Source organism: Somniosus microcephalus, unplaced genomic scaffold (assembly GCF_052327205.1).
Source record: "Somniosus microcephalus isolate GS21.2 unplaced genomic scaffold, FLI_Smic_1.0 scaffold719, whole genome shotgun sequence".
Classification (NCBI taxonomy): domain Eukaryota; kingdom Metazoa; phylum Chordata; class Chondrichthyes; order Squaliformes; family Somniosidae; genus Somniosus; species Somniosus microcephalus.
The window spans coordinates 1-14,900 of NW_028225906.1; the positions used below are offsets into that span (position 1 = coordinate 1).

A 14,900-nucleotide genomic window follows, 5' to 3' on the forward strand; every position below is an offset into this window, starting at 1 on the left:
AGGGGAAGGGAGAGAGAGGGGAGAGGAGAGAGAGGGAGGGGAGGGTTGGAGGGGCAGGGAGGGGGAGGGAGGGGAGAGGGGGGGAGGGAGGGGAGAGGGGGGGAGGGAGGGGAGAGGGGGGGAGGGAGGGGAGGGAGGAGGGGGGGAGGGAGGGAGGGGGGAGGAGGGCAGGGAGGGGGAGGGAGGGGAGAGGAAGGGGAGGGGAGAGAGAGGGGAGGGGACAGGGGAGGGGAGAGAGGAGGGGAGAGAGAGGGGAGGGGAGAGAGAGGGGAGGGGGAGAGAGGGGAGGGGAGAGAGAGGGGAGGGGGAGAGAGGGGAGGGGAGAGAGAGGGGAGGGGAGAGTGGAGGGGAGGGGGAGAGTGGAGGGGAGGGGAGAGTGGAGGGGAGGGGGGAGGGGAGAGGGGAGGGGAGGGGAGAGGGGAGGGGAGGGGAGAGGGGAGAGGGGAGGGGAGGGGAGGGAGAGGGGAGGGGAGAGAGGGAGAGGGAGGGAGAGAGAGGGGAGGGGAGAGAGAGGGGAGGGGAGGGGAGAGGGGAGGGGGAGAAAGAGGAGATGGGAGAGAGAGTGGGGAGGGGGAGAGAGTGGGGAGGGGAGAGGGAGAGAGGGGGAGAGGGAGCAGGAGAGGGAGTGGGAGTGGGAGAGGGATGTGAGGGGAAGGGAGAGAGTGCGGAGGGGAGAGGGAGAGAGTTGGAAGAAAGAAAATGCTGGCTCTTTGTGAGAACTATTTTTTGCTTCGCGTGGTGGAGTTCAGCTGGTTTCTTGCTCTGATGTTGGAGCCAGGTTGCCAAATGCAAAAGACGGTATAACAGCAGAAACAGAGCAGAGGAACAGGCTGTCCAGCAACTCTTTGGAGGCCGGGATTCAAGGAGCCTGGTCTTGCTGGTTTAACCTGCAACTCTGTTGAGATTTTCCAGTCCAATTTGCTGGCTTGTAGTTTTGACCCTAGAGGTCAAAGGACAGTGTGCCACCCCCTTCACAATCCCCCAAGGAGCAACGTTAAAAGAGGAGGGCGAGAGGTCTGAAAGGATGTTTGAACGAGGCACATACCTGTAGGTTGTGGGGAAAGGCTGCCTTCATTGGGAAGCTCCAGGGACCCCAAGGGGACCTCTGTGTACTCGCTCTGCATCTGGATCCCTCCTGTAGAATTCATCACTGTCCGAGCGAAGAGAAACAGAAGACACACTCTTCAGATCGAGGCCATCGGTAAATGCCCCAGCCTCCTCCCTGGCTGCTTCACTCAACAACAAGGGGGCTCAACACTGGTGTCCCGGTCAACCCTGAACTCAAATCCCACCTCCGGAGCCAATCACCAAAGCCAATCTGCTCCCACAACACTGCGCCCGTCTACCTCATTTCCCCCACACCCACCCCGCTGAAACCCCTACCCACTCATTGCCCCAACACTCAACTGCCCAAACAATCTTCACAAGCCAGCCTCCCTCCCTGTGCTGTGTACCGTTCTGGGCACCGTACCTTAGAAAGGATATACTGGCCTTGGAAGGAGTGCAGCGGAGATCCACCAGAATGTTACCAGGGCTCCAAGGGTCAGATTAGGAGGAGTGATTACATAAACTAGGCTTGGGTTCCCCGGAATATAGACGGTTAAGGAGTGATTTGATTGAGGTTTTTTAGGATTTTGAACGTAATTGATCGGGAACAGACAGAAAGAAACATTTTCCGCTGGTGGGGGGAGTCCAGGACAAGGGGGCAGAACCTTAAAATCAGTGCCAGGCCATTCAGGAGAGATGTTAGAAAACGTTTCTTCACACAAAGGGTGGTTGAAGTGTGGAACTCTCTCCCCACAAAAAGCAGTAGATGCTAGTTCAATTATCTGAGGAAGGATGTTCTTGCCATGGAGGGAGTGCAGCGAAGATTCACCAGACTGATACCTGGGATGGCAGGAATGACGTATGAGGAGAGATTGGGTCGATTGGGCTTATACTCGCTGGAGTTTAGAAGAATGAGAGAGGATCTCATTGAAACTTATAAAATTCTAACAGGACTGGATAGACTAGATGCAGGAAGGATGTTCCCGATGGTCGGGGGAGTCCAGAACCAGGGGTCACAATCTAAGGATAAGGGGAAAGCCATTTAGGACTGAGATGAGGAGGAATTTCTTCACCCAGAGAGTGGTGAACCTGTGGAATTCTCTACCACAGAAGGCAGTAGAGGCCAATTCATTAAATATATTCAAGAAGGAGTTAGATATATTTCTTAAGGTTAAAGGGATCAAGGGATATGGGGAGAAAGCAGGGACAGGGTACTGAATTTGGATGATCAGCCATGATCTCATTGAATGGCGGAGCGCGCTCGAGGGGCCGAATGGCCTACTCCTGCTCCTATCTTCTGTGTTTCTAATTAATCATTTTAAATCGGAGTGCGACAGATTTTGCTAGACAAGGGTATAATGGGATGTGGAGCCAAGGCGTGGATGGAGTTAGGATACAGATCAGCCATGATCTCATTGAATGGCAGAACAGGCTTGTGGGGCTGAATGTCCTCCTCCTGTTCCCATACAATCGTGAGCTTGGCCAAAACTTCCCGCCCGCCACTCAGGTCTCTCTCACCCCCGTCCTCCGCTGCCCCTCCGTCTTCCAACCCACCAGATTCAAAATCCCTCCGTGGCCTTCTCCCAAACTGCTTCTGCGACCTTCACCGGCCCTTCGTCCCTGGGCTACTGCAGGTCGCTCCTGGCTATCCTCACTTGCTGAAGACCTTTTGTCTTGACCCCCACCATCTGAGACCCCCACCATCTGAAACCCCCCCCAGTCACCTTCCCTAAATTCTTCACCACTTGTTCGGTCCTCTCCCACTTCATCCCTCTCGCTCCCAAAGCCTCACCCGCCTGGCGCCTCGCTCGGATAAATCGTTTCTCCTTCAAATATTTATGGCAAGGCCGACGTTTATTGCCCATTCCTAGTTGCCCTACTAAGTGACTCGCTGGGCTTCTTCAGAGGGCACATAAGAGGTTAGCATGCAAAATTAAGGCACATGGGATTGGGGGCAAGGTATTGACTTGGATAGAGAACTGGTTGGTGGACAGAAAGCAAAGAGTTGGAATAAACGGGTCGTTTTCCAAGTGGCAGGCAGTGACGAGTGGGGTGCCGCAAGGATCGGTCCTAGGACCCCAGCTGTTCACAATATATATTAATGATCTGGACGAGGGAATTGGGTGTAATATCTCCAAATTTGCAGACGACACAAAGCTGGGTGGGAGGGTAAGCTGTGAGGAGGATGTCGTGAAACTCCAGTACGATTCGGACAGGTTGGGTGATTGGGCAGAAACATAGCAAATGCACTATAATGTGGATAAATGTGAGGTTATCCACTTGGTGGCAAAAACAGGAAGGCAGATTATTATTTGAATGGCAATAGATTGGGAGAAGGGGAAGTGCAAAGAGACCTGGGTGTTATTGTGCACCAGTCGCTGAAGGTAAGCATGCAGGTGCAGCAGGCGGTTAAGAAGGCAAATGGTATGTTGGCCTTCGTAGCAAGAGGGTTCGAGTACAAGAACAAGGATGTCTTGCTGCAGTTGTACAGGGCCTTGGTGAGACCACACCTTGAGTATTGTGTGCAGTTTTGGTCACCTTACCTGAGGAAGGACGTTCTTGCCATGGAGGGAGTGCAGCGAAGATTCACCAGGCTGATACCTGGGATGGCAGGAATGACGTACGAGGAGAGATTGTGTCGATTGGGCTTATACTCACTGGAGTTTAGAAGGCTGAGAGGGGATCTCATCAAAACCTATAAAATTCTGTCAGGCCTGGACAGACTAGATGCAGAAAGGGTGTTTCTGATGGCCGGGGAGTCCAGAACCAGGGGTCATAGTCTAAGGATAAGGGGTAAGCCATTTAGGACAGAAATGAGGAGGAATTTCTTCACCCAGAGAGTGGTGAACCTGTGGAATTCTCTGCCACAGAGGGCGGTGGAGGCCAATTCATTACATATATTCAAGAAAGAGTTGGATATATTTCTTGAGGCTAAAGGGATCAAGGGGTATGGGGAGAAAGCAGGGACAGGGTACTGAATTTGGAGGATCAGCCATGATCTCATCGAATGGCGGAGCAGGTTCGAGGGGCCGAATGGCCTACTCCTGCTCCTATCTTCTATGTTTCTAACCGCATTGGTGTGGGACTGGAGTCACAGGCCTGAATATAGCACATAAGACGTAGGAGCAGGAGTAGGTCATTCGGCCCTCAAGCCTGCTCCGCCATTCAATAAGATCATGACTGATCTCATCTTGGCCTCAACTCCACTTCCCTGCCCGCTCCCCGTAACCCTAGACTCCCTTATCGTTCAAAAATCTGTCTATCTCCACCTTAAATTTATTCAATGACTCTGCCTCCACAGCGCTCTGGGGAAGAGAATTCCAAAGACTCACCACCCTCAGAGAAGAAATTCCTCCTCGTTTCCGTTTTCAATGGGTGCCCCCTTATTCTGAAACTATGCCCCCTAGTTCTAGATTCCCCCACGAGGGGAAACAAACTCTCAGCATCTACCCTGTCAAGCCCCTTCAGAATCTTATATATTTCAATAAGATCCCCTCTCATTCTTCTAAACTCCAATGAGTGTCGGCCCAACCTGCTCAACCTTTCGTCATAAGACAACCCCTTCATCTCCAGAATCAACCTCGTGAACCTTCTCTGAACTGCCTCCAATGCAAGTATATCCTTCCTTAAATAAGGAGACCAAAACTGTACACAGTACTCCAGGTGTGGTCTCACCAACACCCTGTACAGTTGTAACAGGACTTCCGTACTTTTATATACTAAAGGGGCATTAGTGAACCAGTTGGATTTTGTTTTTTTTTTAAACGACAATCGGAATAGCTTCGCGGTCACTTTTAACGACACCAGCTTTGTGTTTCCAGATTTCTTCAGAAAAACGGAATTCAAATTCCCAAATTGCCATGGTGGGATATGAACTCGCGTCCTGTGGATTAGTAGTGCAGGCCTCTGGATAATAAGTCCAGTAACAAACCCGCCACACGACTGTATCCTCCAAGTACCAGCCCTTAATAATAAACTTTCAAGTCTGGCCGTTGTACGTTGGTGCAGGAACCTTAGGCTCTCTAAGGTTGTTCCCTTCATAACTGAGGGAGATTCTTGATAAGCCTACCGTTACATGACAGGCACTTCAAGTTGGCTGAGCCAAAATTCTAACAGGACTAGACAGACTAGATGCAGGAAGGATGTTCCCGATGGCGGGGGAGTCCAGAACCAGGGGTCACAGTCTAAGGATAAGGGGTAAGTCATTTAGGACTGAGATGAGGAGGAATTTCTTCACCCAGAGAGTGGTGAACCTGTGGAATTCTCTACCACAGAAGGCAGTGGAGGCCAATTCATTAAATTTATTCAAGAAGGAGTTGGATATATTTCTTAAGGCTAAAGGGATCAAGAGATATGGGGAGAAGACAGGGACAGGGTACTGAATTTGGATGATCAGCCATGATCTCATTAAATGGCGGAGCAGGCTCGAGGGGCCGAATGGCCTACTCCTGCTCCTATCTTCTATGTTTCAAAGACTCACGACCCTCTGAGAGAAAAAATTTCTCCTCATCTCTGTCTTAAATGGGCGACCGCTTATTTTTAAACAGTGATCCCTAGTTCTGGATTCTCCCACTAGAGGAAACATCCTCTTCACATCCACCCTGTCCAGACGCCTCAGGATCATATATGTTTCAATCATAGAAACACAGAAACATAGAAGATAGGAGCAGGAGTAGGCCATTCGGCCCCTCGAGCCTTAAGAAATATATCCAACTCCTTCTTGAATATATTTAATGAATTGGCCTCCACTGCCTTCTGTGGTAGAGAATTCCACAGGTTCACCACTCTCTGGGTGAAGAAATTCCTCCTCATCTCTGTCCTAAATAGCTTACCCCTTATCCTTAGACTGTGATCCCTGGTTCTGGACTCCCCGGCCATCGGGAACATCCTTCCTGCATCTAGTCTGTCCAGTCCTGTTAGAATTTTATAAGTTTCGACAAGATCCCCTCTCATTCTTCTAAACTCCAGCGAGTATAAGCCCAATCGACCCAATCTCTCCTCATACGTCATTCCTGCCATCCCAGGAATCAGCCTGGTGAATCTTCGCTGCACTCCTTCCACGGCAAGAACATCCTTCCTCAGATAAGGTGACCAAAACTGCACACAATACTCAAGATGTGGTCTCACCAAGGCCCTGTACAACTGCAGCAAGACATCCTTGTTCTTGTACTCAAACCCTCTCGCTACGAAGGCCAACATACCATTTGCCTTCTTAACCGCCTGCTGCACCTGCATGCTTACCTTCAGCGACTGGTGCACAAGGACACCCAGGTCTCGTTGCACTTCCCCTTCTCCCAATCTATTGCCATTCAGATAATAATCTGCCTTCCTGTTTTTGACACCAAAGTGGATAACCTCGCATTTATCCACGTTATATTGCATCTGCCATGTTTCTGCCCAATCACCCAACCTGTCCAAATCACACTGGAGTTTCTCGGCATCCTCCTCACAGCACACACGCCCACCCAGCTTTGTGTCGTCCTCAAACTTGGAGATATTACATCTAGTTCCCTCGTCTAGATCATTAATATATATTGTGAATAGCTGGGGTCCTAGCACCGATCCCTGCGGTACCCCATTGTGTGTTTCAATCAAGTCACCTCTTACTCTTCTAAACTCCAGCGGATACAAGCCTAGCCTGTCCAACCTTTCCTCATAAGACAACCCTTGCCTATTCCAGGTATCGATGGGTCCGTAACAGTCCAAATCATCCACTTCCCCCTTCTGGGGAGAGGGGGGGTTAGCCAAGTAATCTAATTTCAGAATGATCTAATCTCTGGCAGGTTTGGCAGGCACGGCAAACGCCGAATAGAGGGCTTTCCCAGTCCTCGATTGGGCCTCTCAGCCCTCTGCTAGAGCGAGGGTGGACCCTCACTTTGCTTCACTTCCCACAGCCCCGTCACCCATTACAGACAACTCCCTAAAGCAGGGGTTAATAAAGGGCCGAGACTCGCAGATTCTTCGCACCGAGGACAGTTACAGAGAGGAGACTCGGATCACATCAGCGGGAACACGGGTAAACAGGAAGCTCTCCCCCTCTCCAGGTTACTTGGCCCCCGAAGCTGCCAGAGCGTTCAAGAGCTGTCAGAGTGAAAGGAGGTCAAATGCCAAGCAATTGTGTTCCGTACCTTCTTTCAGTTTTGTGAAATCGGCTGTTGTCTGTCCCACTGAAACTAACGGAAAGAGGAAATCAATGAACGAAACGGACCATAAGAACATAAGAAGTAGGAGCAGGAGTAGGCCATACGGCCCCTCGGGCCTGCTCCGCCATTCAATAGGATCATGGCTGATCCGAACTTAGACTCATGTCCACTTCCCTGCCCTCTCCCCGTAACCCCTTATTCCCTTATCAGCTAGGAAACTGTCTATCTCCGTTTTAAATTTATTTAATGTCGCAGCTTCCACAGCTCTCTGAGGTAGCAAATCCCATAGATTTACTACCCTCCGAGTGAAGAAGTTTCTCCTCATCTCAGTTTTGAAAGGGCAGCCCCTTATTCTAAGATTATGCCCCCTAGTTCTAGTCTCACCCATCAGTGGAAACATTCTCCCCGCATCCACCCGATCAAGCCCCCTCACAATCTTATATGTTTTGATAAGATCGGCTCTCATTCTTCTGAATTCCAATGAGTAGAGGCCCAACCTACTCAACCTTTCCTCATAAGTCAACCCCCTCATCTCTGGAATCAACCGAGTGAACCTTCTCTGAACTGCCTCGAGAGCAAGTATATCTTTTCTTAAATATGGAAACCAAAACTGCACGCAGTATTCCGGGTGTGGCCTCACCAATACCCTGTATAACTGAAGCAAGACTTCCCTGCTTTTATACTCCATCCCCCTTGCAATAAAAGCCAAGATTCCATTGGCCTTCCTGATCACCTGCTGTACCTGCATACTAACCTTCTGTGTTTCATGCACCAGGACCCCCAGATCCCTTTGTACTGTAGCACTTTGCAGTTTCTCTCCATTTAGATAATAACTTGCTCTTTGATTTTTTCTGCCAAAGTGCATAACCTCACACTTTCCAACATTATATTCCATCTGCCAAATCTCTGCCCACTCACTTAGCCTGTCTATGTCCTTTTGCAGGTTTTTTATGTCCTCCTCACTCACTGCTTTCCCTCCCACCTTTGTATCGTCGGCAAACTTGGATAAGTTGCACTCGGTCCCCTCCTCCAAATCGTTAATATAGATTGTAAAGAGTTGGGGTCCCAGCACTGACCCCTGCGGAACACCACTAGTTACTGATTGCCAACCCGAGAATGAACCATTTATCTCAACTCTCTGTTTTCTGTTAGATAGCCAATCTTCCACCCATGCCAGTATATTGCCCCCAATCCCATGATTTTTTATCTTGTGAAGTAATCTTTTGTGTGGAACCTTGTCAAATGCCTTTTGGAAGTCCAGATACACTACATCCACTGGTTCCCCTTTATCCACCCTGTTTGTTACGTCCTCAAAGAATTCAAGCAAATTTGTCAAACATGACTTCCCCTTCGTAAAACCATGACCGAGAGATGGAAGACGAATTAAAGCGCACACGGCACCTGTACGATGGCGTGTAAGGGATGGGCACATACACGGCACCTGTATGATGGCGTGTAAGGGATGGGCACATACACCACCTGTACAATGGCGTGTAAGGGATGGGCACATACAGCACCTGTACAATGGTGTGTAAGGGATGGGCACATACGGCACCTGTACGATGGCGTGTAAGGGATGGGCACATACAGCACCTGTACAATGGCATGTAAGGGATGGGCACATACAGCACCTGTACAATGGTGTGTAAGGGATGGGCACATACAGCACCTGTACAATGGTGTGTAAGGGATGGGCACATACGGCACCTGTACAATGGCGTGTAAGGGATGGGCACATACGGCACCTGTACGATGGCGTGTAAGGGATGGGCACATACAGCACCTGTACAATGGCGTGTAAGGGATGGGCACATACGACAACTGTACGATGGCGGGTATGAGATGGGCAGCGTGCGGTAATGGTAAAATTCACCACACATATACAAGGCCATGCAGTGCGTGGAACCCCACAGCACAGCAAGCCGTTAAGTGGAAAGATGGCAGCTGCCAGCGATGATTCCAAGAGCATCGATCCCAGTCACGGCCGTGCCGCGGCGAGGCAGTGCCCCGGATTGGGGGGGGGGGGGAGGGGGCAGAGTCCGAGCACCCCAGCGCGGAGGCAGACAGTGCAGGTGACCCAGCACGTACCTACGCCATAGGTGGGTTGTCCGCAAGGCCGCTCTCTCAGCTGGTCTTCAGAGCAGTGCTGGGCCGAACCTGCCCATCTCGCCCGCACCCCCAGTGCGAGTACATGCCGTGATAAGAGAGATTGGCGAAAGCTGGTGGGGAATAATTACCTCTAGTTTTGCCAAAACAAAATACAATTTGCAAGCACGGGCTACAAGAGCACGGCGGCCGAAGGAAGTGAGAGACTGTATTTGTTTGGCATGGAGCCTTCAAGAGATTTCGTTTACAAAAGGTAAATCGTGCTTGACTAATCTACTGGAATTTTTTGAGGATGTAACTGGTAAAATAGATAAGGGAGAACCAGTGGATGTGGTGTATTTGGGCTTTCAGAAGGCTTTCGATAAGGTCCCACATAAGAGATTAGTGTGCAAAATTAAGGCACATGGGATTGGGGGCAAGGTATTGACTTGGATAGAGAACTGGTTGGCGGACAGAAAGCAAAGAGTTGGAATAAACGGGTCGTTTTCCGAGTGGCAGGCAGTGACTAGTGGGGTATCGCAAGGATCGGTCCTAGGACCCCCAGCTGTTCACAATATATATTAATGATCTGGACGAGGGAATTAGATGTAATATCTCCAAATTTGCAGACGACACAAAGCTGGGTGGGAGGGTATGCTGTGAGGAGGATGTCATGAAACTCCAGTACGATTTGGACAGGTTGGGTGATTGGGCAGAAACATGGCAAATGCACTATAATGTGGATAAATGTGAGGTTATCCACTTTGGTGGCAAAAACAGGAAGGCAGATTATTATTTGAATGGCAATAGATTGGGAGAAGGGGAAGTGCAAAGAGACCTGGGTGTTCTTGTGCACCAGTCGCTGAAGGTAAGCATGCAGGTGCAGCAGGCGGTTAAGAAGGCAAATGGTGTGTTGGCCTTCGTAGCAAGAGGATTCGAGTACAAGAACAAGGATGTCTTTCTGCAGTTGTACAGGGCCTTGGTGAGACCACACCTTGAGTATTGTGTGCAGTTTTGGTCGCCTTACCTGAGGAAGGACGTTCTTGCCATGGAAAGAGTGCAGCAAATATTCACCAGGCTGATACCTGGGATGGCAGGAATGACGTATGAGGAGAGATTGTGTCGATTGGACTTATACTCACTGGAGTTTAGAAGATTGAGAGGGGATCTCATCGAAACCTATAAAATTCTGTCAGGCCTGGACAGACTAGATGCAGGAAGGATGTTTCTGATGGCCGGGGAGTCCAGAACCAGGGGTCATAGTCTAAGGATAAGGGGTAAGCCATTTAGGACTGAAATGAGGAGGAATTTCTTCACCCAGAGAGTGGTGAACCTGTGGAATTCTCTGCCACAGAGGGCATTGGAGGCCAGTTCATTAAGTATATTCAAAAAAGAGTTGGATATATTTCTTAAGGCTAAAGGTATCAAGGGATATGGGGAGAAGGCAGGGACCGGGTACTGAAATTGGATGATCAGCCGTGATCTCATTGAATGGCGGAGCGGGCTCGAGGGGCCGAATGGCCTACTCCTGCTCCTATCTTCTATGTTTGACATTAAGAGTAACATTAACACAATTAGCTCTACCTATAAGGCACTGAAGCACCACACATCCTTTAATCTGCTTTCCTAAGCTCTAACTACAGAACATAACAGCCTGTTGAGCATAATCAGCTCATTTGGGGCAGACAGTTCCGGCGCGGATATTGAACCAAACGATCAAGCACCAAATTGCAGTTTGGCCGGTGTGCATAGAATCATTCAGCGCAGAAGGGAGGCCATTCGGCCCATCGCGCCCGCGCTGGCTCTTTTGACAGAGCTGACCAATTAGTCCCACTCCCCTCTGACCTTTCCCTATCGCCCCGCAAATTTTCCCTCTTCAACCAGAGGCGACATGAGGGAAAAACCTTTTCACGCAACGAGTGGTTAGGGTTTGGAATGCGCTGCCTGACAGGGCGGTGGAGACAGATTCAACAGTCGGGCTCCAAAGGGAATTGGATAAACGCTTGAAGGAGAGAAGATGGCTGGGATATGGGGAAAAGAGCGGGGGGGGGTGGGTGTGGGACTAACTGGATTGCTCTTCGAAAGAGCCGGCGCAGGCTCGACGGGCCGAATGGCCTCCTTCGGCGCTTTTTAGAAATAAAATTTATTTGCTCCTGGGATGCGGGCCTCGCTGGCAAGGCCAGCATTTATTGGCCATCCCTAACTGCCCTTGAGAAGGTGGCGGTGAGCCGCCTTCTTGAACCGCTGCAGTCTGTGTGGTGAAGGTACTCTAGGGTAGAGAGAAACTATTTCCTCTGGTGTGGGGGGGGGGAGTCCAGAACAAAGGGGGGGGGGGTGCATAACCTTAAAATTAGAGCTAGGCCATTCAGAGGTGATGTCAGGAAGCATTCTTCGCACAAAGGGTAGTGGGTATCTGGAACTCTCTCCCCCAAAAAGCTGTTGAGTCAATTGAAAATTTCAAGACTTGATTGAGATGGTAAGATTTTTATTGGGTAAGGGTTTTAAGGGTTACAGAACCAAGGCAGGTAGACGGAGTTAAGATACAGATCGGCCATGACTATGAAAGGTTTTGATGGAGTGGACACAGAGAGAGTGTGTCCACTTGTGGGAACGAGCAAAACTAGAGGCCATCAATATAAGACAGTCACCAAGAAATCCAATAGGGAATTGAGAAGAAACATCTTTACCCAGAGAGTGGTGAGAATGTGGAACTCGCCACCACGGGGAGTGGTTGAAGCGAATAGTATAGAGGGCATTTAAGGGGAAGCTGCATAAGGATATGTGGGAGAAGGGAATAGAGGGTTATGCTGATAGATGTAAGAAATCACACAACACCAGGTTATAGTCCAACAGCTTTATTTGAAATCACAAGCTTTCGGAGCGCTGCTCCTTCGTCACCTGACGAAGGAGCAGCGCTCCGAAAGCTTGTGATTTCAAATAAAGCTGTTGGACTATAACCTGGTGTTGTGTGACTTCTTACATTTGTCCACCCCAGTCCAACACCGGCATCTCCACACCATGCTGATAGATTTAGATGAGGAAAGACAGGAGGAGGCTCGAGTGGAGCATAAACGCCGGCACGGACTGGTTGGGCCGAATGGCCTGTTCCTGTGCTGTATATCCGATGTAACAGGCTCGAGGGGGCTGAATGGCCTCATCCTGTTCCTACATTCCTAATTTTCAGGTGAGAGGTAGGGGAATATCAGAGGAGGATAGGAGGCAAGGACATACTTGCTCTCGAGTCAGTACAAAGAAGGTTCACTCGGTTAATCCCGGGGATGAGGGGATGGACATATGAGGAGAGGTTGAGTAGATTGGGACTCTACTCATTGGAGTTCAGAAGAATGAGAGGCGATCTTATTGAAACATATAAGATTGTGAAGGGGTTGGATCGGGTGGATGCGGGGAAGATGTTCCCGATGATGGGTGAAACTAGAACGAGGGGGCATAGTCTTAGAATAAGGGGCTGCTCTTTCAAAACTGAGATGAGGAGGAACTACTTCACTCAGAGGGTGGTAGGTCCATGGAATATGCTGCCCCAAAAAGCTGTAGAAGCTACATCATTACATTAATTTAAAACAGAAATAGACAGTTTCCTAGAAGTAAAGGGAATTAAGGGTTACGGGGAGCGGGCAGGAATTTGGACATGAGTCTAGGTTCGGATCGGTCATGGCCCTGTGGGTAGCGGAGCGGGCCCAGGGGCCGTGTAGCCTGATCCTGCTCCTATTTCATGTGTCTAATTCTGTTAGATTCAGGAGATGGTTCTGTGATAGTGGATTGGCGGTTAGGATCAGATCAGCCATGATCTTATTGAATGGCGGAGCAGGCTCGAGGGGCCGATTGGCCTACTCCTGCTCCTATTTCTTATGTTCTTATGCCCTGGAGTCTCCAGGGAGTAAAGATTAATCTCCCGGACAAGCAACCCGGGGAATAAAACCAGAGGGGCATTCAAAGAAAGTGTGTGTTTATTGCATTTGCTTTGATCTCTCCTTTATTAATTATAGAAATATTGGAGGGGGAGAATTAAAATTTTGTTTGACTGACAGTCGAGAATCATCCAATCGGGTGACGGAGAATCTGCGCGTTTTCCGGTTGGCCAGGGGAAGGCGGGGCGTCGCCGGGACGGATGTGTCGGGCGACCAATGGGGGGAGCGTGTGGCGGTCATGTGACGAAACCGAGCACTATCCTACCGAAGGGCCGGGAGTCGTCCTACCTGCACCTTTGACCAGTTTCATGCGATCCTTCCTCCGGCGTTTTCGGGTCGGTTTCACCCATGGACTCTCGCTCTTCCACTTCTTCTTCCCTTTCCTTTTCAGACTGGAGCTGGAGCTCTGCGGAGATCAGACAGCGGGGTCAGTCGCCCCTTACGCAACAGTTACCCGGGGGGGGGGGGGGGGTGGGGTGCGGTCAAGTTACCGGCAGCCCCACACGGCAGCGGATAAGACGCAGGTATAACCCAGAATTCCCGCGGCCCATTTTCCAGTGATACTTGTGTCGTCAACAACAATTTGTACTTATATTGTGCCTTTAACGTGGTAAAAACGTCACAAGGCGCTTCACAGGAGCGTTATCGAACAAAATAAGGAGATATTAGGACAAGTGACCAAAAGCTTGGTCAAAGAGGCAGGTTTTAAGGAGCATCTTAAAAAAGTAGACAGAGGTCGTGAGGTTTAGGAAGGGAATTCCGGAGCTTAGGGCCTTGGCAGCTGGAGGCATAAGAACATAAGAAATAGGAGCAGGAGTAGGCCATTCGGCCCCTCGAGCCTGCTCCGCCATTCAATGAGATCATGGCTGATCATCCAAATTCAGTACCCTGTCCCTGCCTTCTCCCCATATCCCTTGATCCCTTTAGCCTTAAGAAATATATCCAACTCCTTCTTGAATATATTTAATGAATTGGCCTCAACTGCCTTCTGTGGTAAAGAATTCCACAAGTTCACCACTCTCTGAGTGAAGAAATTCCTCCTCATCTCTGTCCTAAATGGCTTACCCCTTATTCTAAGACTGAGACCCCTGGTTCTAGACTCCCCAGCCAGGGGAAACATCCTCCCTGCATCTACCCTGTCAAGCCTTGTAAGAACTTTGTATGTTTCAGTTAGATCACCTCTCAATCTTCTAAACTCTAGAGAATATCGGCCCAGTCTACTCAATCTCTCCTCATAGGACAATCCCCCCATCCCAGGAATCATTCTGGTGAACCTTCGTTGCACTCCCTCTACGGCAAGTATATCCTTCTTTGGTAAGGAGACCAAAACTGTCCACAATGCACGGCCGCCAATGGTGGAGCGATTAAAATCGAGGGTGCCAGAATTGGCGGAATGCCAAGATCTGGGATGGCTGTCAAGCTGGAGGGAGTTTACAGAGATAGGGAGGGGGGAGGGGGGGGGGGGGGGCGAGGCCATGGAGGGATTTGAAAACACGAGGATGAATTTTAAAATCGAGGCATTGCCGGACCGGGAGCCAATGTAGGGCGGCGAGCAGAGGTGGGGGCTGGGTGAACGGGACTTGGCGCGAGTTGGGACACGGGGCAGCAGGGGTTTGGATGAGCTGATGTTTAGGGAGGGTGGGAGGCCGGACAGGATAGCGTTGGAATAGTCGAGGGCCTCCACGGGCAGGCAGTGAGC

The 14,900-nt window shown here is 50.1% G+C and overlaps 1 protein-coding gene across 1 annotated transcript in view; it reads right to left on the reverse strand.

Moving 5' to 3' along the window:
* Positions 1 to 1,045: 1,045 nt before the first annotated feature.
* Positions 1,046 to 14,900, reverse strand: part of LOC147081171 (uncharacterized) — a gene marked incomplete at its 3' end in the record, with an annotated part of 64,777 nt that continues 50,922 nt past the window's right edge. The window contains exons 13-15 of the mRNA XM_085980914.1: positions 13,490 to 13,607; positions 7,176 to 7,220; positions 1,046 to 1,150 (exon numbers count right to left, since the gene is read on the reverse strand). Coding sequence (XP_085837040.1) covers positions 1,046 to 1,150; positions 7,176 to 7,220; positions 13,490 to 13,607 — 268 coding nt within the window. The remainder of the gene's footprint in view (positions 1,151 to 7,175; positions 7,221 to 13,489; positions 13,608 to 14,900) is intronic.